This window comes from Labrus mixtus, chromosome 1, assembly GCF_963584025.1.
Source record: "Labrus mixtus chromosome 1, fLabMix1.1, whole genome shotgun sequence".
Classification (NCBI taxonomy): Eukaryota; Metazoa; Chordata; class Actinopteri; order Labriformes; family Labridae; genus Labrus; species Labrus mixtus.
Window position 1 is genome coordinate 9,160,107 of NC_083612.1, and position 27,548 is coordinate 9,187,654.

Genomic DNA, 27,548 nt, shown 5'->3' on the forward strand with positions numbered 1-27,548 from the left:
GCAGGGCATTGAGAGTGAGTGCTGTCAGATGGGGCTCCCTTAGGCAGATTTCCTACTGTCGTTGCAAAATTTGAGGCAATGCTATGGTTTAAAGTTTGCCAGCCGTTGGGGGCCCCATACTGGCCTTGGGCCCCTAAGCAGTTGCCTGCCACTCTCATGAATGAATGAAACCTCTATTGCCCTATAGGGGAATTTGCCTTGCACAGAGAGCTAAAAAAAACACAATACAAACACACATTTACAGGACAGCACGTAAGAACACATAACAAGACACTAAAGCATCACATGATTCAATGAGGGATTTCAGCAAGTTCAATAAAGTGCAGAGTGCCAAGTTCGTCCTGTATAATCAGCTCTTATTAAGCAGCTGAATACTACGCGGTACAAATGATGTAATGCCTCTTTTGGTCCTCATCCTCTGCAGTCTGTACCTGCACCCTGAATTCAAGAGTTCATACTCTGACCAAAGGGGGTGCAGAGGGTCAGCTGTAATCTTGATGGCTAAATTCACTGTGTACCGGTCTGTCAGGAAAGAAATGCTGTACATTTGCTTCCCAGTTATCTTGCTGCCTAGTTTAACAACTTTGTCCAGTTTGTTCTTATTTTGTAAGGACAATGCTCCTCCCCGACACTGAATACAAAAGGTCAGCACACTTTCAATAAAAGTCTTGTAAAATAATTTCAGCATAGTGCTGTCAACATTAGAGGTAATGTAGGCCTACTTTGATCTATTGCTCCTTAATTATTTAACTTTGTTGTTGTTTAGGCTGCAGTTTAAGATTAAATACCTAAAGGGTAGGAAAAATGTAATATTCTAACAGGTTAACAAAATACTAAATTGTGGTGACATAGTTCAACCAGACATGTTATCTTTGGTTGTAAAATGCAGCTCCTTTATGAACATGGATTGTGATAAAATTGTTAATCGTTTTCTGTGAAGGGTTGAGTATTGTCATGTGCGGAAAAAAATAAAAATGAAAATAAAAATTATATAAATAAACTGTAAGAAAAACACAACATGATGAGTCCACGCCTCTCAGAAACAAAGACAGTAACAACAGAAAACTAATTCTCAATAAAGAGATACTTTAAACACTCTTACCCAGAATTGAAGGATATTTTAAATATTTTTTCCAATAAATATTAATTACAGCTGTTAGTTTAAGTTAGCATTAACAGTGGAAACGGGCGAAACCAGCGGTTGCCTGGTAACACAGACTGGTTGCCAGGCGACTGCTTGGCGAACACTACCACCAGCGTTATTATCGTTTCCGCTTTTCACAAAATAAATTCAGAATAAAAAAACATGTTCTTCAGTTAGCTTATAAGTGTCGTCAATCGTGTAATGTTTCACTGAGACCACCGGGCTGACCTTATCTGCTTGTTTTCAGTGTTGACGATAAGATAACTTAACTGGCTGCGAGCTCCAGCTTCCTGTTTACCTCATTAGAGGTCAAATCTCGCGGGATTTCCAGCATAAAAGTTATTAAAGGAAGCCCATTTCCTTTATCAAGTAATGCTATTTATTTAATCTAAGGTAGCCTATTTAATATTGTTTATAAAGCACATAAAAAAAAAAGATTAATTTAAACATTAATATGTAATATAAAATGTAAAACTCAACAAGTAGCCTAAGGAAGCGCAATATCTTATAACTGATTAATTTTATGAATATAATCTAAAGCAGGCCTATCCCAATGCATTATTTAGGTCTATGTCTGATGTGTTCTTGGGCAATACACTTCACCTCAAATTGCTCCCGCTGCTGCGTCGGCGGCGTATGAACGTAATTAGTTACTGCTGATGGGCTCACTACAAAGAAACCTCTACCATCAGTGTGTCAATGTGTAGGTTTGACATGCGGAAAAGCTACTGCCCCATTCCTTGTGTTGGAGAAATGTTTAAAAAAGTTCAGGAACAAGTTGTCTCAGGAAGTTATTGATCCTTAACAAATTACAAATCTCTTTATTTTTGGCCCTTTTTAACATCTCCATTAGCAGCCAATGTGCTCAGAGCTGAAAGCCAGATAGGAAGTGAGACAAACAGATTGTTCTGTTTTGATTTGAATGCCAGGGGAATGAAATTAGAAGACAAATCCAGGAACTAACAAACATGAACATTTATTGAATGGTTAAAATACATTTAAAGGTTTTTTAGAAATGTTCTAAAAGTAGAGAAGAAAACCGAGGAAACTCCATTACCGTCACTCAATACTTTGGAGGCGTAAGAGTTTAATGTTCTGATTAAGTGCCTCAAAGTGTAACAACATATTCACATAACAAACAGATTTAACAGGATCAACAGTTTTCACATTTCAGCACCAAAAGGAAAAAGAAAATATTAAAACCTTTAGTTTTTGTTAAAAGCAAATGCTGAAAGCTTGGAGGAGGGATCCAAAGATTTCTTCTTCTTGGCACTGTTTTCATCTGCTGCTGCTGGTCCATTCTCATCTTCCCCTCCTGCTCCTCCTGCTCCTCCTCCTTCGGCTCTTTTCCTCTTCTTCAGATCTGCTGCGTCTCCACTTTGGCCTTTTGCTCTTTCCGTCCACGTCTGAACGAGGGAAAAGAAAAAGGACATGAGAAGCACATGTTAATCACTGAACAATACATGTTTCTGTTGCTTCCACCCAGACTGCAGACACCTACACGATGATGACTAAACGCACAAACACGGACACTCAGGCATGCACTTTGAAATTGCATCCTGTCATGTATAATCACTATTGACAGGCTGCATCTCTTTGGCCTCTCTTTCCTCCTCATGCTTTTGTTTTTCTCTCTCTGTCTCTCTCTCTCTTTCTCTCTCTCCCGAGTCGAGACAAAAGGAAGCGCCTTCCTGGACGTAATGGAGCCGGGATGAATCATCACGGCCTGTTGATGGAGTGGACTGGCAGCATCACAGGACACACACACACACAAACACAATCCACCTCACACTCACGTATAACCCTGTCATTAACCCCGTTTCTATTCAAACACACTCACAACCACCAGTTCAGGGCGGGTTGACACAACAAGCTGTGACGTCCAACATCCTTCAATTTTCACTTGATTGTATTTGGACAGGATAATGTAATTAAGTGCAACACACACACACACACAAACAACACACACACACACACAGCCCCAGGGTGAGACATTAACAGGGTTTAGGGTTAATAATCCAGGTTTATGAAAATCCTTTAACAGATACATGTGCTGCAAAATACTGAAACAAATACAAATCATACAAAAAACTGGGGAAAGAACATGTAGGACAAAATCCAACAGGTTAATAAACTCTTCACATTGGTGTTACCTGTTGAACACACCACATGTAAGAGAAAATGATATTAGCTACTGATTTTTAAGACTGCGATATCTGAAGAGCGCTTTCATGTTAGATCACAGGAAGCGACATCGTCTTATTGGTCGACTCTTCCGACTCGAGCCACACGACACCAATTGTGAATCCTGCTGAGACGTAACGATAACACAACAAGTACTTCTCAAACATGAGGTTTATATTTTTTTTAAAAGCATTACAACTGTCACATCAAACATGTCATTGATGTGAAATTGGTGGATTCACAACCATCGCGTGATAACGATAAAGATAAGTGAGTCAACACGCCTGCTGTGGGACTGTTGCTTCAAATAGTGATTCAAATGTTGAAATAAAAATCAGTAAAATCCTTCAGTTTGAACGATCAGATGCCAATCAAAGACACTGAACAATAACAGACACCAGAATCACCAAATTGTCTAAAAAGTCTTGAAAAGAAGCTAAGTTACTGTCCACCCATGTTCCTACTCAAAGAAATTATATTTTCAATCAATTTCCCCAAAACTCAATTGTCCTATAATAACACAGCCTCTGTTCCTCTGAGGACAATGGGCATCTTTTCACAGCTTCTAGTGCAACAAGTAGTTTGCCATAAATGACTTTATTTTACCACGACTTCCTGTCCATGTGTTGCTACTGAAAACAGTTTGACAGGAAACTTATGAAGCGATTAGTAAACTGCACTTGCATGCAGATATTTTTTAATTTAACATAATTAATCCCTGAGGGGAAACTCCAGTACACACTCTGTTATTAAGAGATGCGCTTGAATCACACACACGCACACTTAGGACGTTAGAGGAGAGATGTCAGAGAGGGGCTGCTTCACAGGAAGGTTGGGGGTTCGGTGCCTTGCTAAATGGCACGTCAGCAGTGCTCAGGAAGTGACCTGGCACCTCTCCAGCTACCAGACCAACTTCCATATTTTTGGTCCGCACCGGGACTTGAACCGATGACCCTCCAGTTCCCAACCTAAGTCCCTGCAGACTGAGCTATCTGTTTAAAGACATTCAGTAAAGCTAAATCGTTATTAGATTTTTGCTCTCCTGTGTAAATTCAAAGCCAACTGAAGCGCTAGTGGACGATGTCACCTGCACGACATATTGAGACTCGAACACTTCCAACACCCAACTCCAGTCCCAAGACCATGGACTCTGAATTTAAATGCAGAAAACATATGTTTAGTTTACTGAGGACTTTTGAAACAAAAACTGTAAACACTCAAACTGTCCTAAAATATCTCAAAGGAACCTGAACCTCAGTTTTATTCTCCTGCAGATTGACCAGCTCCCTGTCGCTCACAGCATTATCATAAGATCAATGCTTTGTGCCCTCGCTGCTAAAACACTCTCGACAGGGTTCCCAGGCAACAGGCGTCTCCCCTCCCTCCCCCCTCATCCACTTCCTCTTTTGTTTCAGTCGAGTGTCATCGTGCTCTCTGCTGAGGGTCTTGATGAATGCAGGGTCAGGATCTGGTTACTACACAGGCGCTGGGATTGATGTGTATCAGCCGTCAGGTGGATGAAAGGATGAGGTCTGTTATTACTGACACAGCAGCCTCATTTATGAACCCGTTGACTGACCGCAGCAGAGGATGCAGTGTTTGAGTGAAAACTGGTTTCAAATCAGATTCTTTTTTTTTTTTTTTTTTTTTTTACCCCTGAAGCTCATGAGAAAGTGCAGGACACGATGCAGCTCCTCCTTCTGCTATCAATGGTGCGAGAAAAGGTTATTTCACGGCTGGATTTAAGAAGGGAGCATCATTTTTGTGGCAGAAAAGCGTGCAGCTGTGAACGTGGTTATCCATCACGACAGCAGCAATGCAGCTGATGGTCGTGTGTTTAAAAAGTAACAGCTGCAAAAAAGCGTGATACATTTATTAGCAGGATTTTTTTCATTACACAAAAATCCTGTTCTTGGAGCACTGTCATTATATCGGTGTGTTTATTTACTATTTTGTTTTCCTTTTATTTCTTTTGAGGATGGTTCTTAAATTAGCCATTAACATGTTTTTACTTTTTACCGCACCAACAGATGAGATTCGATATCATTTAATGTGCTGAAAGATTTAAGAAATACTTTGACTTTATTTGAGCAGCTGTACTCTCGTCCAGGTTTAGATATTGTGAAAAAATTAACAGTAGGTTGGCGACACCTGGTCAATTTAAAATCACATGGACGAAACCTCAGTGACATCACCCAGTGGTTAATGAAGGTGAAGCTTGATGGCGGTCCCCATATTGAACCTACTTTTTGGTTGACCTAACATGCGGCAAACAGGTTTTAAGTCTCCTGACAATCAGCTACACCGAGCCTGTCAGTCAGCTCAGCTACGTGCCTTATCATCAAGACCTCGTATCCTTCATGAAATCAAACGGATGAGTTATAAAAAAATTCACCCCCTGTACAGTGTGAGGATAAAAACACAAGCTAATCAGACCTGTTTCATTTTGAACCAGGCGTTAAACATGTTAATTTCTGCAATCTTTTTTTGAATGGGTGTGTATGTGACTTCTGGATCTTCTGCAGCCAGCCTCTAGTGGACACTTGAGGAACTGCACTCTGTACTTTGACTTTGTACTCCCACACCTGAGGTTATCACTTCAAAGGGTTCATTTCATGTTTTTAATACATCAGTTAATGATGCTCACACCAGACAATTCAGTCAAGATGCGAAACCACACACTCGTTCACACTCTGTTCGCAGATCAGTGATGATTCCATCAAATTGGGATCTCACAGAACTTGATCAAATGTGACTTCAGAAAAAAGAATCAGGGAGGAGGACTATCGTCGTCAGCTGTTTGTACTTGTGTGCTATTTTTGTGACGAAAAGCAAAGTCATAGACAAAGCAGGTTAGGTGATAATAAATATATAAAGATGGAATCAGCTAGACTTAGAGAAGTTCCTGTTGCCCGTTCATCTTTGTTCCTTCCACACTGCACTGAACTAAACCATTAATATCCACAAAGTTTGATGTTATAAACAGCCAGTGGCTTACATAAAGATGGATCTAATGCAGTTTCTACCAGTTAAATAAAGGTTAAAATCACAGGAGGGGTTCGGATCTTTTTGGTTCATAATCCGTTCAGAACCGCCTCAAATCGATAACAACCCCTGTGATTGTTGCATGGGGTCAGTTGCTCCCCAAAAAATGTGGCCACTTACTTAAAGTAGGATTTCAGCTTTAATGGACAGCCAATAGCAGAATCTGAAGCAGGTTAATTAGAGATCTTTTCCATTTTTGGCTCATTGTGTGAGTGTTTCTAAGGCTTTGTGCACTAACGAGCACAGTCACAGCCGGTTTCTGGGACACGGTTTAGAGCCACTAAACTGCAACACCACTCTGCCTTTAATCAACTCAGATTTTTAGGCTTCAGGTGAGTATATTTGTTGATTCATTTCTATACTTTACTCAGGTTTAACTGACAATTATAGGTCTGAATTCTGTATGTCCACTTCTTTTAATTAAGCATTTATGTGCTGTGGTCGTGTTTGCCTTTATTGGATAGGACAGCTGTAGAGAGACAGGAAGTGTTGGGAGGAGAGAGAGGGGGAAGACATGCAGAAAAGAGCCGAGGTCAGACTCCAACCCACAGACGCTGCGATGAGGACTAAAGTATCTGTACATCGGCTGCACAACAAAACCGCTAGGCTATCTGGCGCCCCCTGATTTGAAATTGTATCAGCTTCTTAAGCAGTTGTTTCTCATATTTTTATGTGCAATTACTTAGGCAGAATATACGATCAGGAAAAAGCAGATTCGAGGAGTGTAGAGATAAGTGCGGAGTGTCTCCAGGCTGCGCAGGGAGGAGGGAGAGTCTAATGGATCTGCAGCTGATAATCACTGCTGTCCTACAGGCTCTAATTGATGGTTTCACTGGACAATCTGCTCTTCAGGGCGAACTGAAAACAGCTCCCTGAACACCTGTAGTGTCCTTTTCAACGTTTCACTCTATAGTGTTTGTAGAGTTTGTGATGTATGTTTCAAGACCTCTGGAGCTTAAATCATCATTTCACGATTTCAAGAACAATTTTCTTAACATCATCATCTCCCCCCCCCTCCCTCGTGACCCCCTCAGTGTGTCCTACCAGTCTCTCATCTGCTGACAGCGTCCTGAAGCGACCCATCGCCTCTTTGATGACGTCCGTCTCCTCCAGGTCCGGCTGGTCGGCGATGATGTTCTTCCTGTTTTCTTCCAACCACAGCTGGAAGCCGGTCTTCGGCCTAAAGAGACACAAGTTAACGACAGATCCATGTGAATGTACATTCATTCAAGATTCAAGATTTGTATTTGTCACATGCTCATACAGATGTGCAGTGAAATGTAAAGACTGTTCCGCAAGGCCATGCAATACACTCAAATTACTAATACACATATATACAGTAAAATAGAAATATAATGTAAAATTAAAAAAAATAATTATTTGAATATACAAAAAAAAAAAAAAAGCCCATTCATGTTTCCAGGAGTCAGACGGTTCAGTCTTCACCTTTTGTTTTCAGTGTTTTCTGCAGGCGAGGCTGGAGGCGGGACTTCTACTTGTTTGTGCTGAACTGCAGGCGGCTCCGTGTTCTGCTGAGTCTTCTTCTTATTGGCTGATTTTGTGTTTGTCATCTGCAGCAGAGTGGACTGAGTCTGTAGAGAAAAACGCATTTTACCTTAATCGATTTGAAATCAACGTTGAGTTTCACAGTTATGTGACAGAAGGAGATGTCGGTACCTTTGTCTTTGGTCTGGGGGCCAGCGGTTTGAGGACGGGGCCTTTGCTTTGTTTCCCTGCAGACCCGCTGAGCGGAGCAGACTTCTTGCTGGACGTCATGTTGTCCAGGATGTTTGTGACTCGTGGCTGACCGGAGGGGGCCGAGGGTTTCCCTGAGCCGAGCATCTGCATGAGACCCACCCAAACGTTTATTAATTATAATATAAACTGAAGTTGTCAAAACGTTCAGTTTAACACTTCTATCGATATCACGTGTTTTCAAATGATACAATCTCTGTTATTTTAAATAGTGACAGTATCGACAAGTGTGGAAGCTTTACTTTTTTTTTTACCTATTTATAAGACCGGTGCTTTGGAGAGGAATGAATGCATCAAAGATTGTGACCATCTCCTGCACACTGTCTGAATTGCATGAATACGTTTGCAACACATCGGTTCTGAATTGTTGCCAGCATATTTGTGCAATTAAGACGAAGCAGAAGTTTTCTTGCAATCTTTGTAAATCAGAACAAAGAAAAAACTCAACACTGGGTGCTGAGGATTTCTGTTTTTGTTGCTCAAGAACTGAAACAGACATCAATGTCTTTTGATTTAGGCTAGAATCAAATCCAAGTTTAATTTTAATGTCCTGTGTCTTTGTCCAATTGTACTGCACATGTTTTTCACATGTGGTGTTTATGCAACAAATGGCAATAAACTGAACTGAACGGAAGTTTACAGCGCTGGTATCGTGACAACACAACTAAAAACATGTCGGTCTCTCTTGACCACACAGCCTGACGATCTGTCTGCATGATCTCATCTAAATGATCAGAGAAATCAAGCTGTTGAAAGAACGAGGGGTCTTACCTTGAAAGGATTAGATCGTCCTGCTTTACCAACTGTGGAAACAAACAAAGTGAAGTTTGACAAAAGGTGATTTATGAAGTCTTCTGGATCAAGTCTCATAAGTTATGTTTTTGTTTTTGAGTACATATATATATATAAAATGTATCTCTAAGTGTATGGGTCTGTCGCTATGGAACCCAGCACAGCGTGCAATCAGCTTACAATACACAATGAACAGGGACAAATTTTCAATGGCGCCACCTCACATGTAGTTAGTGTGTAATGGTGGCGGCTGCACCAGCGTAATGACAGCGTTTCTGTCAGTATTTTATACTTGCATTTTGGTCACACCGGTGTATAAGACGCATCCAACTTTTACGATGTTTTCTCTATTTACAGATTTCTTTTCATCAGTGAAAAAAAATCTGTAAAAAGAGAAATTCTAATTTCTACTTTAAAAATGAGATGTAATGTCGAATTTCAAGAAACTTTTCCAGTAAAACTTGCTAGACCCCTGCGTACATTTCCCCCGCAATAAAGCATTTCACACCTTATTATCTGCTCGTATCTAAATATCTAAAAATCAGACGTTTCTCTGAACAGTCAAATTAGATTTTTTTTTTATTGTAAAATTAATAAATACACTTTTTAAGATTAGAATTTGTGCAGTGCGTCTGAAAAATGATTTATTCCGACAGTTTACAGAAGAGATCCCCTTATATGATATATAACATTTCATGATGTGGATGTTTACTCACTTGGCGTCAGAGAAGGCATCACAGGTGAGCCCGCTTCTTTAGCGAATGGATTTACACCTGCAGGATGAGACACACCAGACATGTGAGCTGGTGTCATTAAATATCCGAGGTGTCGAGGAGATAAAAAAGCAAAGACAGTTGAAAAAAAAAAAAAAAGAAAAAGGTGAGAACTGACGTTTTTTGGATTCGGTTGACTCCTCAGTCTCCATCTCCTGTCCATCCTCCTCCTCCTCTCTGATCTCCTCTTCTTGCTCCTCTTCCTCCTGCTGATCATGTCTGCTGCTGTACCGTCCTCCTGTGGACTCACTCTGACCAAACCTGTCCAAATAAAACACTCCTTAACCACACTGGAGACATCCTCGATCTGATCTGATTTTTATATTTAATCAAACGCAGATAAAGCTTGTATTGCAGCTGTGGTTGATGAATCACATTTTGAAAGAGCTGAAGGTACTGGTTCAGGTCTGAATGCTCGATTATGACCAAAATCCTGATCACAACTATTTGAATTGTTATTGAGATCATGATTAATAAACATTGATTTTAAAACGTCTGCATTAACCGTTCACTTCAAAGTCAAAGATTAATATTGCCGTACCTGGATGCTGGTCTGGAGTACTGCGGCTCCTCTTCCTGCTCCTCGGGCTCTTCCTCTTGGATCTGGTTCGTTTTCTCCAGCGCGATCTCGCTGAGCCGCTGGGCGAGGGCCATGCGTCTGGAGCGGGAGGCGTACCGAATGGCCAGGGTCACGACGTTCTGAGTCATCATCTCGGCCAGCTCCACACAGCGAAACTCTCTCTCCAGCTTACAGGACAACTGAGAGGAAACACGGAGTCTGCGTTAATTTAAACACCTAAGAAGCAGCTGGCACACTTCTCAATCCTGTAACCATGGCGCCCTGTTCACACATGAACCTGTGAACTCCTGACATTTTACAGATGCTTCAGGACATTCGAGCCCTGATCAGATCTGTGAACTACATGTGATCTGACAGCTGATGTGTGTGTGTGTGTGTGGAGTTTCTCCTACTCACTGCAAACATCTTCATGAGCAGCTCCTGTTGCTCCTTCTGGGACTGACCCTGCCCGTCCTCGTCGATCTCGTACCCGCTGGACGACAGGAAGCTGTAGTGGTTGTGGAAGAGGGTTGAACGCAGGTACTGTTCCTGCAGGAGACAGGAAGAGGAACTTTATCTTTACGTGACATGAAATATGGTCACTTTTCAAAAATAACAACATAAGAAAAAAATCTCTTATGGTGCAGTTCAGCATGAAGCCAACAGGAGGCAGTAGAAGCCAAACGACATGAAGCGGCGCACGTTTTATTTTAAAACAAACGAGCATTCATGAAAAACTCTACCCACTGAAAGTAAAGATAGCACGATGTCGGGAGTTGGAGATGAGTCACGCAACATGCAAGCAATGTGAAAGAAAGGGAAAATACTGCAGCGACACGACCGACCTCAATCTGGCTCTGCTACACAGCATCAATGTGTGTTGCCTCAGCCAGCACTGAGAGACGCTTTCAAGTCAGATTTTCCTCAAACGGTTCAGAAGATGACAAAAGCACTTTTATACTTTATTTGTATAAAGACTTTCGCCCGTACACCAACGCTGATAACGAAGGCTTCAGGCAGCTGCTTAATGAATGTAAGCCACGCTGTGTAATGCAAAGGCGGTTCATTTCAGAAACTGCTGCAGCGTCTTAGATGTAAAGCAAAAAAGACATTCTTTTAAAACAAGTGGACTCAGTCAAGTGAAACCAAAATGTTACACATTATAACGAGAGAGAAAACTGAGAGGGACATTTTAAGTTTTTAAAATAAAGAGCATTGTATTTGCATGTATTAAAAGCTCAGAGATTCTAAACAGAATATTTTTATTTACTTCTAGGATCTCTGAGGACCTGAATTTTAAGTGTATCATGATGTGTATTGTATCGTGAGGTTCTGTGAACTACCCTGCCCTGTGGTTCAGTAAGCCAAAAGTTAAACCTGGCAGCAACAATTCATTTCTATGCTCAGTTGGTAGAGTCGCCGCCTCTCAACCGGAAGGTCGAGGGTTCGATCCCCAGCTGGGCAACATGTCCGACGTGTCCTTGGGCAAGACACTTAACCCCGAATTGCTCCCGCTGCTTAGCTGGCGGTGTATGAATGGGATTAGTTACTTCTGATGGATGATACTACATAGCGACCTCTACCATCAGTGTGTGAAAGGGTATGAATGGTTATGTGTGACATGTGGTGTAAAAAGCGCTTTGAGTAGTCGGAAGACTAGAAAAGCGCTTTATATAAGCTCAAGTCCATTTATGGTAGAGCTCGTTAGTAAATCAATAAAACTGAACAGTTCAAAAGAAAAAGTCGGTGCTCAGTGTGTTCAGCTTGTTTACCTCCATCTGTCCTTTCTCTGTGCTCGTCTGACACAGCGGCAGCTTGAAGGGTAGGATGCCCACAGCAGGTCTGGGCAGGGTGGGGGGGTACCTTGAGCCTTTACATGGAATACACCTGGCAGGAAAAAACAGACCAGATTTAAAAAAAGGGGGGGATCAACATTTAAAACATTTAAGATCAGCCAGGAAGAAGAACCCAGGAGGCATCAGGAAATCTAACACAATACATTCTCATTGATAAAGAGAAACTGTTGACCAATCATTTCTTTCATACAGATTCTAACCATGTCTGTGTCTCCTTCATGCCTCACACACATGACCGGAATACTTAAACGAGATATTTATGAAGTTTCATGTGTTGAAATTCTCAGCTGACAGGAAGCAGAAAGAGAAAGTTTACCTGAGCTGCTGAGGGTTCTCGTGGATTCCCACCACCCAGAAGTGATCGGATTTGCTTTTGCACGTCTCTCTGGTGTTACACACCGGCGTCCAGGTGTTACCGAGGGAACGGTTTAACATCCGGACCACCCCGTCAGAGTCCACATAGCAAGGGGTTCCTAAAAAAAAAAAAAAAAAAACGGTTTATCATCTTATAAATACAGAAACTGAGAACTCTGAGAAAACCACAAACCACCGTTTGACAGACGGACCTTCAGCAGTGAATCCGAGCCAGGACAGGTAGGACCTTTGAGACAGAGGGAGCGGTTCTCCGTTGATGAGCTTCTTCTTCCTTCTGCCAAACTGCAGCAGCTGAATGCCGAGAGCCTGTTCACCGTCGAACCCCGTAGCTGACGATGTGAAAAGCGACACACACACACACTCAATCAAGAACCGAGAAATAGATTTTTTAAAATCAAACTGTAGCCCAGTGCTTCATTACAATATGTTGAAAACAGGTCTTTGTACGGTATCGTGACGTTCTGCTGATTAATAAAAACCCTCAGCTCAGCAGGTCTCATTATCAGAGGTTTGAGCATCTCTTACCTCGGTGGTAGACGATGAGCAGCTGCTCTCCGTGTGCGCTCATACAGACGACGGGCCCCGGCAGGCTGAAGATTTCTCTCTGCACTCCTCCGATGGAGAAGAGGCGGAGCGTCAGCGTGTTGGTGGCGACCGCGGCCCAGCCCTGACCCAGACAGAGCGCCCGTGCGTCCTCGCCCTGCGGCAGGTCCACCATCCACTCTTTTTTGGTGTCCCAGGACGAGAAGTGGAGGCACTGCAGCTTACTGAGAAGAAGAGCAGCGGGTTCAAAGATTCGCTTTAAGAATAAAAACTTTTATTTTTTATTTTTATTTTTTTTATAAACGGATTCAAAGCGGTTTACCTGGCGAGCTCATCTGTACCCGGGCAGGCCAGCAGCACGGCCTCTTGGGAAAGATCGGCCATGGTGTGACCCAGAGAGTTTGTGAGGTGCATGGCGTGGTGAACGGCCGTGTCGTGGAACTCCACATCGATGGCGTTGTCCTGATCGTCGTTGTAGCCGCGAACGATTCCCACAGAGTTCCACGTCTGAGACACAATCTGACTTTTACTACATATTAAACTTTGTGTGGACTTAAGGGTCAAAAAGAAGATAACCAGCATCCTCATTTATTTTATTCTCCAATTACAAATCGCCGTGTCCTACCATGAAGCGGTGAGTGAGGTGTGCGGGGGTGGAGCCTGGCTGAAAGGCCTTCTGAGGAAGCGTCGGCATGGGTCCCTCGTAGACGGGACGCAGGGGAGCCGACTTGGCCGCCGCAGGAACCACAACGCTGCCCGTGTCATCATCGTCCCCAAATTTATCCTGGCCGAGCCGCAGTGAGCCGGTGTCTGAACAGAGACGTGCAAAAGATGTGTCATCGTTCACTTGAAGGATTCATACAGAATGTGAAACACTAAAACCCCGCCACAGGAAGTTTGTTTGAGCAGAAGACGAAGAATATGGAGTCAAAGAATCTAATAATACGCATCCTCTGAAAGCCGTCTGTCACTCACCTTGAGAGTTCTCATCATCGAGTATCGCCCCTCTGTTCCTCACCCGCCCGGTCGAAGGCATGAGGAAGTCATCATCGTCGTCGTCGTCCCCTGTCACGGGTTTCTTTGCAGGTGAGTTGGTTTCACTCAAACCTTCATCCATGAGCCTGTCATCGTCGTCGTCGTCATCGAACAGGGCGTCGTAGTCTTTGGCCGGCTTTTTCACTGCAGCCTGCAGAAAGTCCAGAAAAGAAGTTATTTAGTATTCAAAAGAAAACTCAAGGTTGAAACACTGGACAAAAGGGAGCTGAATAAAGGGGTGGAGCTTCTTAATTTATTTTCTTCCAGCACACAGCGGTTCATTATTTAAACTGTGTGTTATCTGAGTGTTACCTTGGTGTGTTCGGTGTTGGACACAGACGTGTTGAGTCCGTCCAGCAGACTCAGGCAGCCCTCTGTGTCTGTGAAGACGATCTGACTGCCCGACGGATGCCAGGCCAGGCCGCACACGGTGAAGCCTTTCTCGTGCTTCTGCCTGCGGCAAAGACGAGAGAACGTTAACTTAAAACTTTAGGAAACAAAAACACCTGAAGTTCAAATTGTAACCTGTAATTCCTCAGCCTCAGCACTCATATAAAGACACTTCCTGCACCGCCTGGTTGTCTCACCTTTCCACACAAAGCTTGCTGTTCACGTCCCACACGGTCAGTGAACCCCCCACGCTGCCCGCTGCCAGGAACGTCCCACATGGAGACCAGGCCACCACGTTGATGGGCTGCGGAGAAAGAAGAAAAAACTGAATTAGATAAGCAGAAGACGGAAAACCTTCTGTCCTGCAGATGGTTTTATATTCTGTTTGTCAAAGTCAGATATTACGATTAAAAAAATAAAACTTAATCTGATGAGGCTGCAGAGTAAATTCATGCATCTCAAGTTTGAACACCAGATAAAATAAGGGGACAGAAATCAAAGGGAAACAGGAGGTTACAAAGAACGGCACGATTTTGGTGGGAAGTGTTGCTCAACTCTTAATACGCTTAAATCTTTTAATTCAGCAGCTACAGCAGGTTTGGATCTGAAAATAAACACTTCAGGGCTCAAAGTAAAGACACTCGATAAGGCTGTTAAAATGAATAAATAAATAAAAATCCTCAGTTGGCAATCCTCTCAGACTTCAGTTGGATTATTTTTTTTATACATTAGTCATGTAAAAGGAATTCATAAGAGTGAAACCGAGATTACTTCTCAAACTATAATCGTACACTCAAAATCTGTAAACGTTGCATCCCTAGTAAGAAGTTCTTTATCTGGTTATAAAACAGACTACAATAAACACTGACGTCGCCATACGAGCTACAAAAGCTTTAGTCTTTAATTACCCAAGTACTAAAACCTCTGCCTGTAGACGCACCAACCTGTCTGTGGTCGTTCATTTGGACCTCACCTGAGTCAGCAGATCGTCTGACAGAGTGCTCACATGGTCCCAGGACCCTCGCTCGTACAGCTGCACCTTCGTCTCCACAGGAACTGCTAAAACCTGACAGAAACAAAGACAATGTCTGTGTGTCACACAAAAGAAGTCGTGCAGAGATGGAGGTGAAACAGAAGAAACAGAGGCTCCCTGGAACTGAACTGACCTTCCCGGTCCCGGGCTGCCAGGCCAGACGACACAGAGACTTTGCGTTACTGACGTCATTCGTCTTCTGCAGCAGAGGCCAGCTGATCAGCTGAGTCTGAAAGGACACAGAGCAGGTCAGCATCGGGCAGACTGTGCAGATGTTCAAAATAAAAACGATAACGATTAATGAGATTTTTTTTTATGTTGCATACCTGCTGCTCTATATTCCAAACCACAACAGAGCCGTCACAGCTGGCAGACGCCTGACAGGGGAGGCAGAGAACGTTTTCAGTGTTGTCTTAAAAGTCAAAACAGTTTCATTCTTCGATCTATCGGTAAAAGAATCATTTTGCCCACCAGGAATTCATCTTTAGGATCCAGAGTAACGCTGAGAACCGGCGCTTCATGGCCTCTGAGTGTTTTCTGTTGGCTGCTGTCCGAGACCTCCACCACCTTCACCATGAAGTCACTGAGGAGACAACGGAGAAATCAAGAACATATCAGGCAAACCGGTGTGTTTTGGATCTCTGTGTCAACATGTGAGAGGATGGAGAAAAGTTCACATCAGCTTTGACACATCAAGAGCTCAAATCATCAAATCAATGAACCAGAAGGACAAAACAATGCTGATTTCCGTCAGGATGCAGATGCTGAATCCGCCCTAACAGCCTCAGATGCGGGACATTTTTTTGCAATCAATATCACAACTGTTATTACCAGAGTGAAAAATAGCAGCATCAATACGGCGCCATGCTCCGTGCTTTTATTGCCGTGATAAACCTGCTTCGAGCAAATCAATCCTGGCAGGAAACAGACGTTTATCTCCGAACTCGACTAATCACAAACCGATCCAGAGTCTGTGAGGTGAAAACATCAATCAGAGGCCGCTCGTTCTGCACACGCACAGCATCGCTCAAACTAAACGGATCACGGGGAGGTTTTAGTCAGAGCGTGCACACAATGTTACGCACAGCGACTTCTTCAACAGCAGCTGAAGGAGAAGAGGACGTGGGGTGAATGCGTTTGATTCGACAGAATAAAATCCCTCGTCTTTCAGCGCTGGTGTCACCGGTGAGAAATACCTCGGGACAATTCTTCCAAGTCAGCTGGACAACCTCTCTGAGGAATCCATTCTTAAATTTACGGTTTTTGTTGAGTCAAATGTCATTCATTCAGCCATTCATTAAAATCTCAGAAGAATCATTGAGGGCGTGCCCGATTTTCATTTTTTCTGCCGCCTGTCCAAGGTCAGGTCGCAGAAGGCAACAGGCAAAGCGAGTCAACCCAGACTCCCATCTCCCCAGCAATGTGTCTTCCAGCTCCTTCTGGGAGATTCAAAGGTGTTTCAAGGCCAGATGCTCCAGCGAGCTCAGGGTCTCCTCTCAGTTGGGCGTGCTGGGCAAATCTCCAAAGGTAGGGGTCTAGGAGGCATCCTAATGAGATGGGCGAACCGACTCTGGCTCCTAAAATAGAATCTGCTCTGTTGTTGATGTTGACGCCGATGTACTTGTACTCCTCCATCATGCTGACATCCCCTCCCAGAATGCACAGCTGTCCTCTTCCTCCTGAAGTCAATCACCATCACTCTGGTCTCGGCCACATTCAAAAGCAGGTGATTTCTTCCGGTCTACTCCACAAAGTTGTCCGTCAGCGGTCTGTAGCAGGAAGTCGATGGCATCGTCCACTCACGGGCGTGGCTGGTAGTCAAACTGCAGAGGATCCAGTGATGGATTCACCTGTGGCCTCTAACACCTTCATCACATGAGATGTGAGAGTCACTAGACGATAGTCTTTGAGGTCAGATGGGGTTGTCTTCTTCTGAACCAGGACCAGGCAGGATGTCTTCCACAGACCATAGCATGGGATCCTCTCCCGGCTCAGGTTGAAGAGGTGTTGCAGACGAGAGGACAGCTGGCAGAACATTTGGGCTAATGCCGTCAGGGCCTGAAGGATGTCGACAGCTAAATTCTTTGCATGCACTCTGCACTCACCCTTTAACTGTCACTGGTAATTCATCTGGGGGTGAAGGTTTGTCTTGGAAAATGTTGAAGCAGCTTCTGCTAATTTCATTCATTTATTAAGTCTTCTATGAATGCCATCAAAAAACAGATTGACACATACAGATAAAGAAAAAAAATCCATATATCCGAGAAAGCAGGATATAATCAGGAGAATTCACCTCGAGCGAGAGGGGGTGGTAACGTTTATTTCCAGTGATCAGTTCATTAGTTCTTGGTCTCAAGGTTGATATTTATTTCCATCGTAATATCCAAGGTAATATCCAAAATGTTGCAAGAGGGGGTCCCCACCTGAGGTTAATGCTATATAAGGGTCCTTGGCTTGGCAAAGTTTGGGAACTCCTGGTATAGTGTACTCAGTTAATACGCTACGTCTTGCGTCAGGAGATCATCTGCCCTCCAGCCCTCCCTCCTGTGGGACAGGGATAGACTCCCGCTGTGAGGTGCGTGTGTGAACGATCAGATCAGGAGGATTTCTAGACACTTTCAGGAGTGCACATGTGAAAACAGCTTTCGTAACACTGTCTACTGTTTTCACAGTCAGTGTAATTCACTTCTTGTCTCGTACCTGGAGCCTGCTGCCACTCTGGAGCCGCTGCTGTTGAAGGCGACGTGCGTGGCGTTGGTAGTGAAGCGGGTCAGGATGCCGTCTGGATCTCCGTCAGGAAACGTGTGGATCTGCACCGTGTTGTTGGAGCTCGCAGTCACGAGCTTCCCTTTCTGTGAAGGAAAGATCAAACCTCAGCCCAATTCTGACGCCAGCTTCTCTAAAAGGGCTCAGTGACACATCACAGGTCTTAAGTTTCATAAGTTTAATAAATAACAGAGGGCAGCAGGTGACGTACCTTGAGTGCCAGGGAGTACGCTTTTTCTCCAACGGTGATAAACTTCGGATCATCATCGTCCATACCCTCCCATATCCGAACATCTCCATCACTTCCACAGGTGACGATGTACCTGAGGAAGTTTCGTGACGGTCAGATTTAACAAACATTGAGCAGCAGAAGGAAAAGTTTAAAGCTGATCTCTTCATTTCAGAAAGAACTTTTTTAAACTTTGCTCACTTGAGATTCATCCATAGCATCCATATAAAGACAAATATTATCATTAAATGTTGTAAACATCATCATCACATCTAAGGGACCCCCGCACCCCCCCTCCTGTCCGACAGGTAGCCCGCTGTGAGGTGCATATGTGCACAGACGGATCAGGAGGATTTCAGGGGCTGTCCTCTTAAAATTATCTAGATTTTTCAGGCATGCATACAAAAAAGGCTTTGGATACGATTCTAGTAAAAAAAAAATCCTCAAAAGATATTGATACCTGTTTTCATATCACAGCAACAAATATAGAAGTCCAATATGCATCAGATATACAGCATGTTGAATCTCTCATTTTTGATTACCATGAATTGCAGACTAACTCCTGCACACAGTCTCACCTGCACAAAAACACATTTTTGCTAACGTTGCAAATGTTTATTGTTAAATTCAGAGAGTGTGCAGGACTTTTACCCATGCACCGTGCATTTGCACTTTGTATGTTTTATGTATCGTCTGTGTGACTCTCCCTGCAACCAAATTTACCTACAGGTACAAATAAAGGAACCTGAACCCTTGCCTGTCATTTTTGATGGATGAATTCCTCTCCTGCGCACCAGTCTTATGAAATAAATGCAGGTTTAAAAAAAAGCTTTGGTGATTTTTGGGTACTATCGATCACTAAAACAACAGATTGTTTCTTTTCGAATCATGTAGTATCCAAAATGATCAAAGTGTCAAACATTTTGACAACCCATTTTATTAGGTAAAAACGTGTTTCTTAAGAAAATGTAAGGGAATGAGATTCCAGAGTATTTTAGTGCCATTTAAAGGGTTTTAGTTTGCATGTAATTGTGAGTCAAACCTTTTTTTAGCGAGTGTTATTAAGACAGCTAATTGTTATAGACAGTGTAGTGGCGATATCTATAATCTATAAATAACAAAAATTCCAAACAAATGATAAACTTAACACAAACTCACAATAAAGCCACTGAGGCACCTAGAGGGCGAATCTTACGCAGGATATATTAATAAGTGTCCAGGTGATTATTGAAGGTTTTAGGGTGGTTTATTTTATCCACAGACATCAAGCAGGCAACAAACAACAACAGCCCTGTCATCCTGCCATTGTGTCCTGGCTTCCTGGTAAAAAACCATTAACCCATTAGGTGCCTACGTGAGTCTCACCTGGCTACCTGGCTATAAAGACACACCCATGTACAGACTCCACCCTTATGCCCCAAGTAGCAAAATAAACGAATGTAAACAATAATAATCAAAACATAATCTAATATTCAAATGTATTCCCAAAATAAAAATATAGACTCTCACTTAATTTAGGAACAGTGAATAGCTGTAACAGACACGGTCAAATGAATCACATGGACATTGTTTTTATCCATCCGGCTGTACACTGAGTTAGGACTACAACACTAATGGTGTCAAATTAATTCCATGAATGAACATGAGTAGAGAAATGTGACGTCCAGTGATATCAGACGACATCCTCCTCAGCATTACCAGCCACACATAGTACGTGATATATAAGAAAATAAACAGGAATACATCTTTGTCATGTTTGACTTACTTCCCGGTGTCGTCGAAGCAGACCTCGGTGTGTCCCTCCGAGTGTCCGTAACGAAGCTGCTTCCTCTCACACGGCATTTTAACAAACCAGCAGACTGACGAGACAAAGACACGTAAAGGTGAGACTAAGAAGAGGACATGTAACTTACTTTTTTTTTTTTTAAATTGCGTTAACGGTACGACACCCTAAACTCAAAACAAACTTTTATTCAACAAGTTTTAATCACGAAGCGACAACTTACAACTTCCTCCGGTTTTCTCCACTGACTCGATTCTCTCTTCTCCTCCTGAATCTCCCGCGCTGCGTTGAAAACAAGGAAACGCAGCGTCACGACTCCCGCCAGCTACGTCATGACGTAGGCGTTGAAACCCCGCCTTTGTTAACGTGCCACGCAAGAGGAGGCCGGATTATGATTATTACTGCATGGATCTTGGCTTTTCTTCACAATTATGGGGCAGCGGCGAGAAAAGGTTATGAAATACAGGTAGTCAAGCCTTTAATTGTAACTTTAAGTCTACTTACGTCAAGAATTAGATATTGTCCTTTTTTTTCTCAGCTTCATTTGTCTGACAGCTTCTGTTAGCCTGCTGTCTGATAGGATGAAGACAAGGTTTCCTAAATTGTTAACCACTTTTTCCAACTTCTTGAATTTAAGAAATTATCAAAGCCCACAAAATCATCCATCCATTCAAGAGCGATGGAGAAGTCCCAGTTACAAAACATATACAGTCCTTAAATCAGCATACAATGATTAACACAATATATAGCACACTTTTGTTCCTTTCAACCTCATACTGCAGAAACACATTCACTTCAGAAATAATCCTTACACAAAACTTCGGAGTCCTTTAATTTTACAGAGTTAGAGAGCTTACTGTGTACTGGGTTTAGGATACAATATTATCACGATTTTCCACAATTCTCTTTTATTTAAAATAAAAAGAGATTGAAGTCAATTCATGAATCATTATGATACCTTTATTAAAATAATCTGACAAAAATATAAATTTGATCTTAATTTGACAACTCCCTATATCAGTTACTGATGTCAGATAAGAGAAGCCTTAAAGGTAAACTCCCGCACACTGTCGAACTTGCAAACAAACATTTATCGGCAACATTTCTGTTTGTTTGCAAGTTAGACGGAGAGCTGGAGTTTACCTTTACATTTTTGTACCTTTCTTATGAAGTCGATGTGCAAAGGTTTTTTCTATTTTAAATAAGAGAAGCCAAAAACATACAACGCCCTCTGCTGGTTAAAAAAGAATACTGCAATATGTTTTTTTATCTCATCAATTGAAATTGTCCTGTGTTTCTTTTTATTTTTCATTGTATAGTTGGTACGTTACATCCCTAGAGCTTAAAGTTAGAGACAAATATTCTTGCTAATTCTTTAAATTATTTGTATCCACCGTTAATTAAGATATATTTATACTCTACAGAATTTAGAAAGACAAACCACCACTGTTTGAGTCTTCACTCGCCTGTTTGAGCATCGTCTCAGGGGAGAATTTGATTAGTGCAACAGGAAATGATGCAGTGTTTGACAGCTGGGTCTCTAAATATTACATGACTGAAATGTAAGAGATCATGTTTAAGCAAACCATGAGCCTGACACATGTGTTTCAAACTACACATGGATTAACATTCAACCTTAAAATGTAATGTCCAGTTTCTTACATTAGGATATCAGATGTACCATGACTGTAAAGTAACATGATGTGTATCGGCTCTGAGCCGCTGAAGAATGATGCTCGATTACTAGATCATACAAGACGTCGTTAATATTTCATGTGTGTGGTTCAGGACAATCGATGGACGTGGCTGTGGCCTCCGTTCATTGACTGAACGGTGACAAATCAAACATCATAGAGATCAAACACAAACACAGAGCTGGCCTAAAAATTAATGAAAAATGCGTCGAATAGAGATCTAAGTTAATAATTATATAGTTTTGTCTTTTTGATACATGTGGAGGACTTTAATAGTTTCATATCAACCAACTGGACTCTTGAAATGGCTTAATCCTATATTTCCAGTACTGTAGGAAGAAATCACCTGCTGTAGTACCAAATGCATCTTTCTTAATCCTGCGTTCAAATCAAACTGAAAACAAATGATTGCATGAGGCCATTTTATAAAAAGCATAACATGTGAGGAATGCATGTTCAGTCGTGTTAAATGTTTCAACTTATGTGAATAATTTACATGGTGATGGTGTGTATTGAGATGTTTGGCTGAATGTTAAATGATAAGATGAATCTATTTTTCTTAGATTAGTGTTGTCTTTGTGCATCCTTTCGAAAATACCTACTCTGTACTTATTCTCTAAACTGAACAAAAACATAACTTGCATTAATAGAAATAAAGACAATAGACGTAAAATGCTGATGGATGTATGAAGTATTCTTGCATGACATATCCAGTGTTTAGTATTCATGCAAGCCACCTCAGGGAAGATGATTTTTTTTGTACACAGAGAACCGAAGAGCAAAATGAATGAATCAGAAAGTCTGAATTTCAGCCGAGCTATGGATGGGGAAACAGTGTTTTTCATGTCCTTATCGTTTCATTCACTCTGCTGGAGTGCTGGCATTTAGAGGTGTCCTTTGCAGGGAGCGGGGTGAATTGTTTTCAAAGCGACATTTTCCATACCATTAGCCTGTCTAACTATGAGCTGCGGGCAAGAACACACATGAATACAGATGCGCCATTAAAAATCAGAGCAGAGAACGAGGCAAACTACAGAGGCGGTGTAAATGGCATTTATTGGTTTGTGTGTCAGGGTGGTGAATACAATGTGTGCCTTGAGGGTGAAACATAGTGATCACAGTACTTTGAAAATAGTGACCTGTTATCATCAAAGCTGCAGAGGCACAATTGATGTTAAAATACCAAATTAACAGAGGAGCTTTCAGCAAAGATCTGGTCGTAAACAGGCATCTGAATGGTGTAACGATGGACAAGTGAAGAAGTCTGATCAGTGCGGTAGTGTTGCCATCTTGTGGCTGCAAAGAAGAATGCAGTCAAGAATAAAGTGCTCAACATTTGCATAGGGGAGCTGCAAATAAAAAGGAGGCGATGATGGTGACGCCAATGATTTTATGCGATATGTAGAAAAGGACTTCTCCGTACCACTTCACCCTAATGAGCAAAAAGGTGTAATAAGGTGTAAGATGAGTCTCTGTGCCGCCAACCTTTTGACCAAGAACAGCTGAGAATTGTTCATTTATGATAAAAGGGTTCATGAGAGGACATTTGGTTTCTGCCATGTAACCTGAAAGGTGCAATTCCTCTTGCAGCAATACTCTATTTCACATAATAAACCCTGATTGGTCGGAAGTCAGAGGTAAAATGCTCCAGCTTCAAATCACTCGAGTTGCAAAAAAAAGGTCACGGTTGCTATCTTTGTAAGGTCTGTGTGTTTTTGAGAATCTGTTCACCATTCAGGACACTAAGGTAAATGTTTCTGAGCATGTTGACGTAATTACATGTATCAGCTGTAGCGGTTGCGTCCTTGTCTCATGGCCGCACACATACTGCTTTCCCATATTCACAAGGCTTTTTCCTGCCACCCCTCTAGTTCATTTCAGGGTCAAGTTGGGCTGAGCTGATGTGTGAACGCAGCTGGAAATGTTCAGGGAAATTCCCCTCGAGCGAGCGGGAGGAGGTGACGATGACACATCCTGCAACTGGTACACAACTGCTGCGATCTCCAGGCGTGTAATGAAACTGCTTCATTATGTTTTCTCTTGGACCAGCATGTTCTTTCCCACTCATTTGTTGATTCGGTAGTCAGCGGAATCAACACTGATGTAAAAAAAAAAAAGATCTAAATCGTCATCAAAGCGTCAGACTCTTTTGATCCGTCCATCATTTCCACTTTTTCCTGCGTCCTGAGACCTCCCCTCCCGTCTGACAGCAAAAGTCTACCACTATCTCAAGAAGATTTCAGGGGCTACCCGCCTCAAATCTTGACATTTTCAGGAGTGCATTATGTGAGATCGGCTACAGAAAGTCCAGACCCAGCTTTCAAACCATCCTTTAGAACTGAAGCACAGTTTCAGAGACATTTCATCAACATCTGCTTCTCCACTTTTTGGATTGAGATCCACAGAGAAGGTTAATGAGTCTCTTTAAGTTCTGTTTTTCATCTCTTGATGCATCAAGATCAGTTCTGATTTTTCATCTTGCAACAGTGAACCAACTTTGAATTCATTGGCAATGTTTCGCCTCTTTGCCAACCTTGTAGCATCTTTGCCCTCCGTGGTGTGAGGCCTGCTTTGAACTGTCAAACAGCACAGGCGCCGTCACACTTAATGTGGTACTGTCTGAGGTAGTCCCTGAGCTGAGGGGGCAGCGGCAGACAGTCTATGCCCTGGTAGGTGGTGCAGCTGCAGATCACAGCCCTGGACAGGTGCTGGAGGGTGAAAGGGAAACTCCTTGGTAGTGGTCGTGATAGGAGCGGCTCAAAGAAGAGGCAGGTGGCTGGGTCGCTGTAGTGTCTCAGAAGTCCTGTCACACTGGGATCCCGGTACATGCACGGGTCGCGCACGTCGAAGCTGAAGCGCTTGGCGTTCTGCTCGATTCGTGCGTGTAGGGAGCGGCTGTAGCGCCGAAAGCTGACCGAGAAGAGGACCTCATCCTGGGCAGAGTCTCGGAGCAGAAACGTCCCCTCGGGTTTGCCCTCAAGGAGCTCCTCGGCCTCGAAGCGGTTCAACACACCCCAGTAGCACGAGCTGTTGTTGATCTGCAGCAGATCCGGGACCAGGATGTAGTCAGTGTGGCCACAGCTGCCCTCTGCTCCACCATGAGGACAAGAAGGGTTCCAGTCCTCCAAGCTGGTGTTTCCAGCCCCAGGAGAGCAGATGTCCTCCCAGGAGAGGGGGGTGTGTGGTGGGGAAGGAGAGGAGGTGGAGACGCTGGGTCTGAGGGGGGTCTCCATGTCTTTGAGGGCATTTGAGTGGGTGGTGTTGTTTTTAATGAGGTGCCAACATCGGGCCAGTTCAGATTTGGGAGAGAAAGGACACTTATCCTGCATGAGCTCTGAGACGTGGATCTTGCGTTTGGACCAGAAAAGAACTGAGAAGGGTCTGGAGGAGCCTGACGGATGGTGGTGATGGTGGTGGTGGTGATGATGGGAGCGAAGAGGCAAACACTGGCCCACAGCGTCCTGAAACTTCTGCCGAAGAGAACGCCGGGACAAAGCCTTCCGACAAACTACATCCATGTCCGCAGACGTCAGCGCATCCCCGAGAGCGCTGCAGCTGCACTTTCTCTCCCTGCGCCGCCTCGGACAAGATCCTGACCGCACGCCCAGATCCTCCGTCCCCTCCGCCTCCAACCCGCCGGGACTCGACCCGTTGCGAGAACTCCGCGAGCGTTTCTTTCCTCGCCAAACGTAACTGTCTGCACTCCAACTGCGGAGGCCTGACTTGGGACGTGTGTCCGAACCTCGTGGTTTCTTCTCTGACATGACCGCTTCCTCTGATGAATCTGCAACACATTCAAAAACAGACGCCTGAGTCACGGTGGGATCGCAAACATGTATCGTGAAAACAAGAACTTTCATCTAAGAGTGGGAGAAATGTGTTCAAATGAGTGAAGAAATAGGCAACGCTTATGGACGAACATAAACAGTAAGACACTGGATACTCTCAGGATACTTTGATAACAAACTCCTGTAACCACGGTTGTTTTAGTCCTGATTTATGTTTCATGTTTCTACTCTCTGACTGTTTTCTTATACTCATCTTACTAACCCTAACCCCTGGCATTATACTTTCTGTTATGCATAAAAATTCAAGCAGTTTAAAATTGATTATTTAATCAAAAATGTTCTTTTTATTGAGTTGTGTATAAGGGAAAAGGAAGATGAGAGAAGTGTATTGATAAAAGCAACGTCTTTTACTTTTTACTCCACAACAAAGAGGTTTGTCGGAGCAGACTATAAGTCCCTTTGTTGTTTTATTTTTAACCTTAATGGAGCCATTAACAACCATTTTAGAGTGCTCCTACTCTTCACATAAAAAGTCAATGAAATGAATGAACATTTAAAAGCACTATCAAATAACGGTTTGAGTTGTAAAACTCTGCTTTGTGTGGCCCTTGAAGATGTTGAGCCATTTTTTTGATGGTTAAAAGTGAATTAAAGACACGTCTAACTCCACTTTTCTTTGAAAATCTGTGCATAATCTTGTCACAAGTAAGGTGCAAAGAGAAACTGCAGTGGAGTGCAAGAGCCACATTACAGAAAACAGGAATCTGAGATTTGAGGATAATGTTGTAAAATGTTTGGTTTCAAATGGATCCGTTTGATTGGCGCCAATTTGAGAGTTCATTAACTCTTCAAATTCATTTCATTTAAACAATTTTAGTCTCCAAACTGGATTATTAAATCTGACATGTATTTATATGATCCATTTGGGTGACACCTTGTTGTCTACTATTCAGGATTTTGCTTTGATCCAATCCCATCCAATCAAAGAGTAACATCGTTAGTCTGACTGATACTTCTGGATTCTTGAACTCCAGAGGGAAGAAATCAAATAAATACTTTAGAGTACAGTTACATCCTCAATGCAGTTTCCAGAAAACCACAGATATTGGTTTTGCACAGAAGAAGAAAGAAAGCAGACTTTTCATGCTACATTCATAAAAGGCAAAGTTTTGTTAAACTGCTCCCACAGCCGTTGTTTGAACGCCCACTTCATGCTCTGTCATATTTGTGCTGTTTGTAGTCTAATCCTGCCAAACAGACTGTGAGAAACAATAGATTTTAAACACAATCTCTGCTGTTCTTGTTAACTCTTTGAAGATTTAAATAAGAGGTTTTCATACCTTCCAGACAGTGTCAGAAAGACCGCTCCTCTTCCATGTTACGACCGGTTGTTCTCTGCATATTAGTGGACGCGTGTGACCAGCTCGCAGCCTGTGCAGCTCTAACAGACAGCAGACTGTTCTGCTTCCTTTATAATTATGATGCAGAATCCCCGAGGGAGGCAGCAGCTTCCTCTCCACCAGGGCCGAGCCTGAATGAACGAGGAGGTGGAGTGGGGTCGAGCCGGTAGAGGAGGGGGGTGGGGGGGGCGAAGGGGAGGGTAGTCTCAGGTTAATGACAGTGAGACTTCCTCTTCTCTCTCCTCCATCTCCTTTACACGTTCATTGACGGATCCCGTCTCAGAAAAAAAGAAAAAGATAACAGATACCCAGAGCAGCCAGAGAGTGCTTTTTCATTCACAAAGTGAATTATTTCTGCTGGTAATTCTATTTCTGAAAGCTGATTTGTTGTAATTTCATCAGAG

General features: G+C 42.8%; 2 protein-coding genes across 2 annotated transcripts; both read right to left on the bottom strand.

The window, feature by feature from the left end:
* Positions 1 to 2,104: 2,104 nt before the first annotated feature.
* Positions 2,105 to 20,580, bottom strand: wdhd1 (WD repeat and HMG-box DNA binding protein 1). The gene is made up of 26 exons (XM_061057047.1): positions 20,486 to 20,580; positions 20,245 to 20,338; positions 18,462 to 18,573; positions 18,185 to 18,336; positions 15,956 to 16,067; positions 15,811 to 15,861; positions 15,618 to 15,713; positions 15,425 to 15,517; positions 14,649 to 14,755; positions 14,374 to 14,515; positions 14,002 to 14,212; positions 13,652 to 13,836; positions 13,349 to 13,533; positions 13,009 to 13,250; positions 12,675 to 12,812; positions 12,425 to 12,581; positions 12,025 to 12,139; positions 10,670 to 10,801; positions 10,235 to 10,452; positions 9,812 to 9,954; positions 9,637 to 9,693; positions 8,900 to 8,931; positions 8,051 to 8,215; positions 7,820 to 7,965; positions 7,418 to 7,553; positions 2,105 to 2,550 (listed from the first exon to the last, which is right to left on the bottom strand). The coding sequence occupies exons 2-26, from the start codon at positions 20,319 to 20,321 to the stop codon at positions 2,350 to 2,352; spliced, it is 3,405 nt and encodes a 1,134-aa protein (XP_060913030.1). The 5' UTR covers positions 20,322 to 20,338; positions 20,486 to 20,580; the 3' UTR covers positions 2,105 to 2,349.
* Positions 20,581 to 22,997: 2,417 nt separating this feature from the next.
* socs4 (suppressor of cytokine signaling 4) lies at positions 22,998 to 27,268 on the bottom strand. Its single transcript, XM_061057169.1, has 2 exons — positions 27,085 to 27,268; positions 22,998 to 25,740 (listed from the first exon to the last, which is right to left on the bottom strand). The coding sequence occupies exon 2, from the start codon at positions 25,718 to 25,720 to the stop codon at positions 24,536 to 24,538; it is 1,185 nt and encodes a 394-aa protein (XP_060913152.1). The 5' UTR covers positions 25,721 to 25,740; positions 27,085 to 27,268; the 3' UTR covers positions 22,998 to 24,535.
* Positions 27,269 to 27,548: the final 280 nt, after the last annotated feature.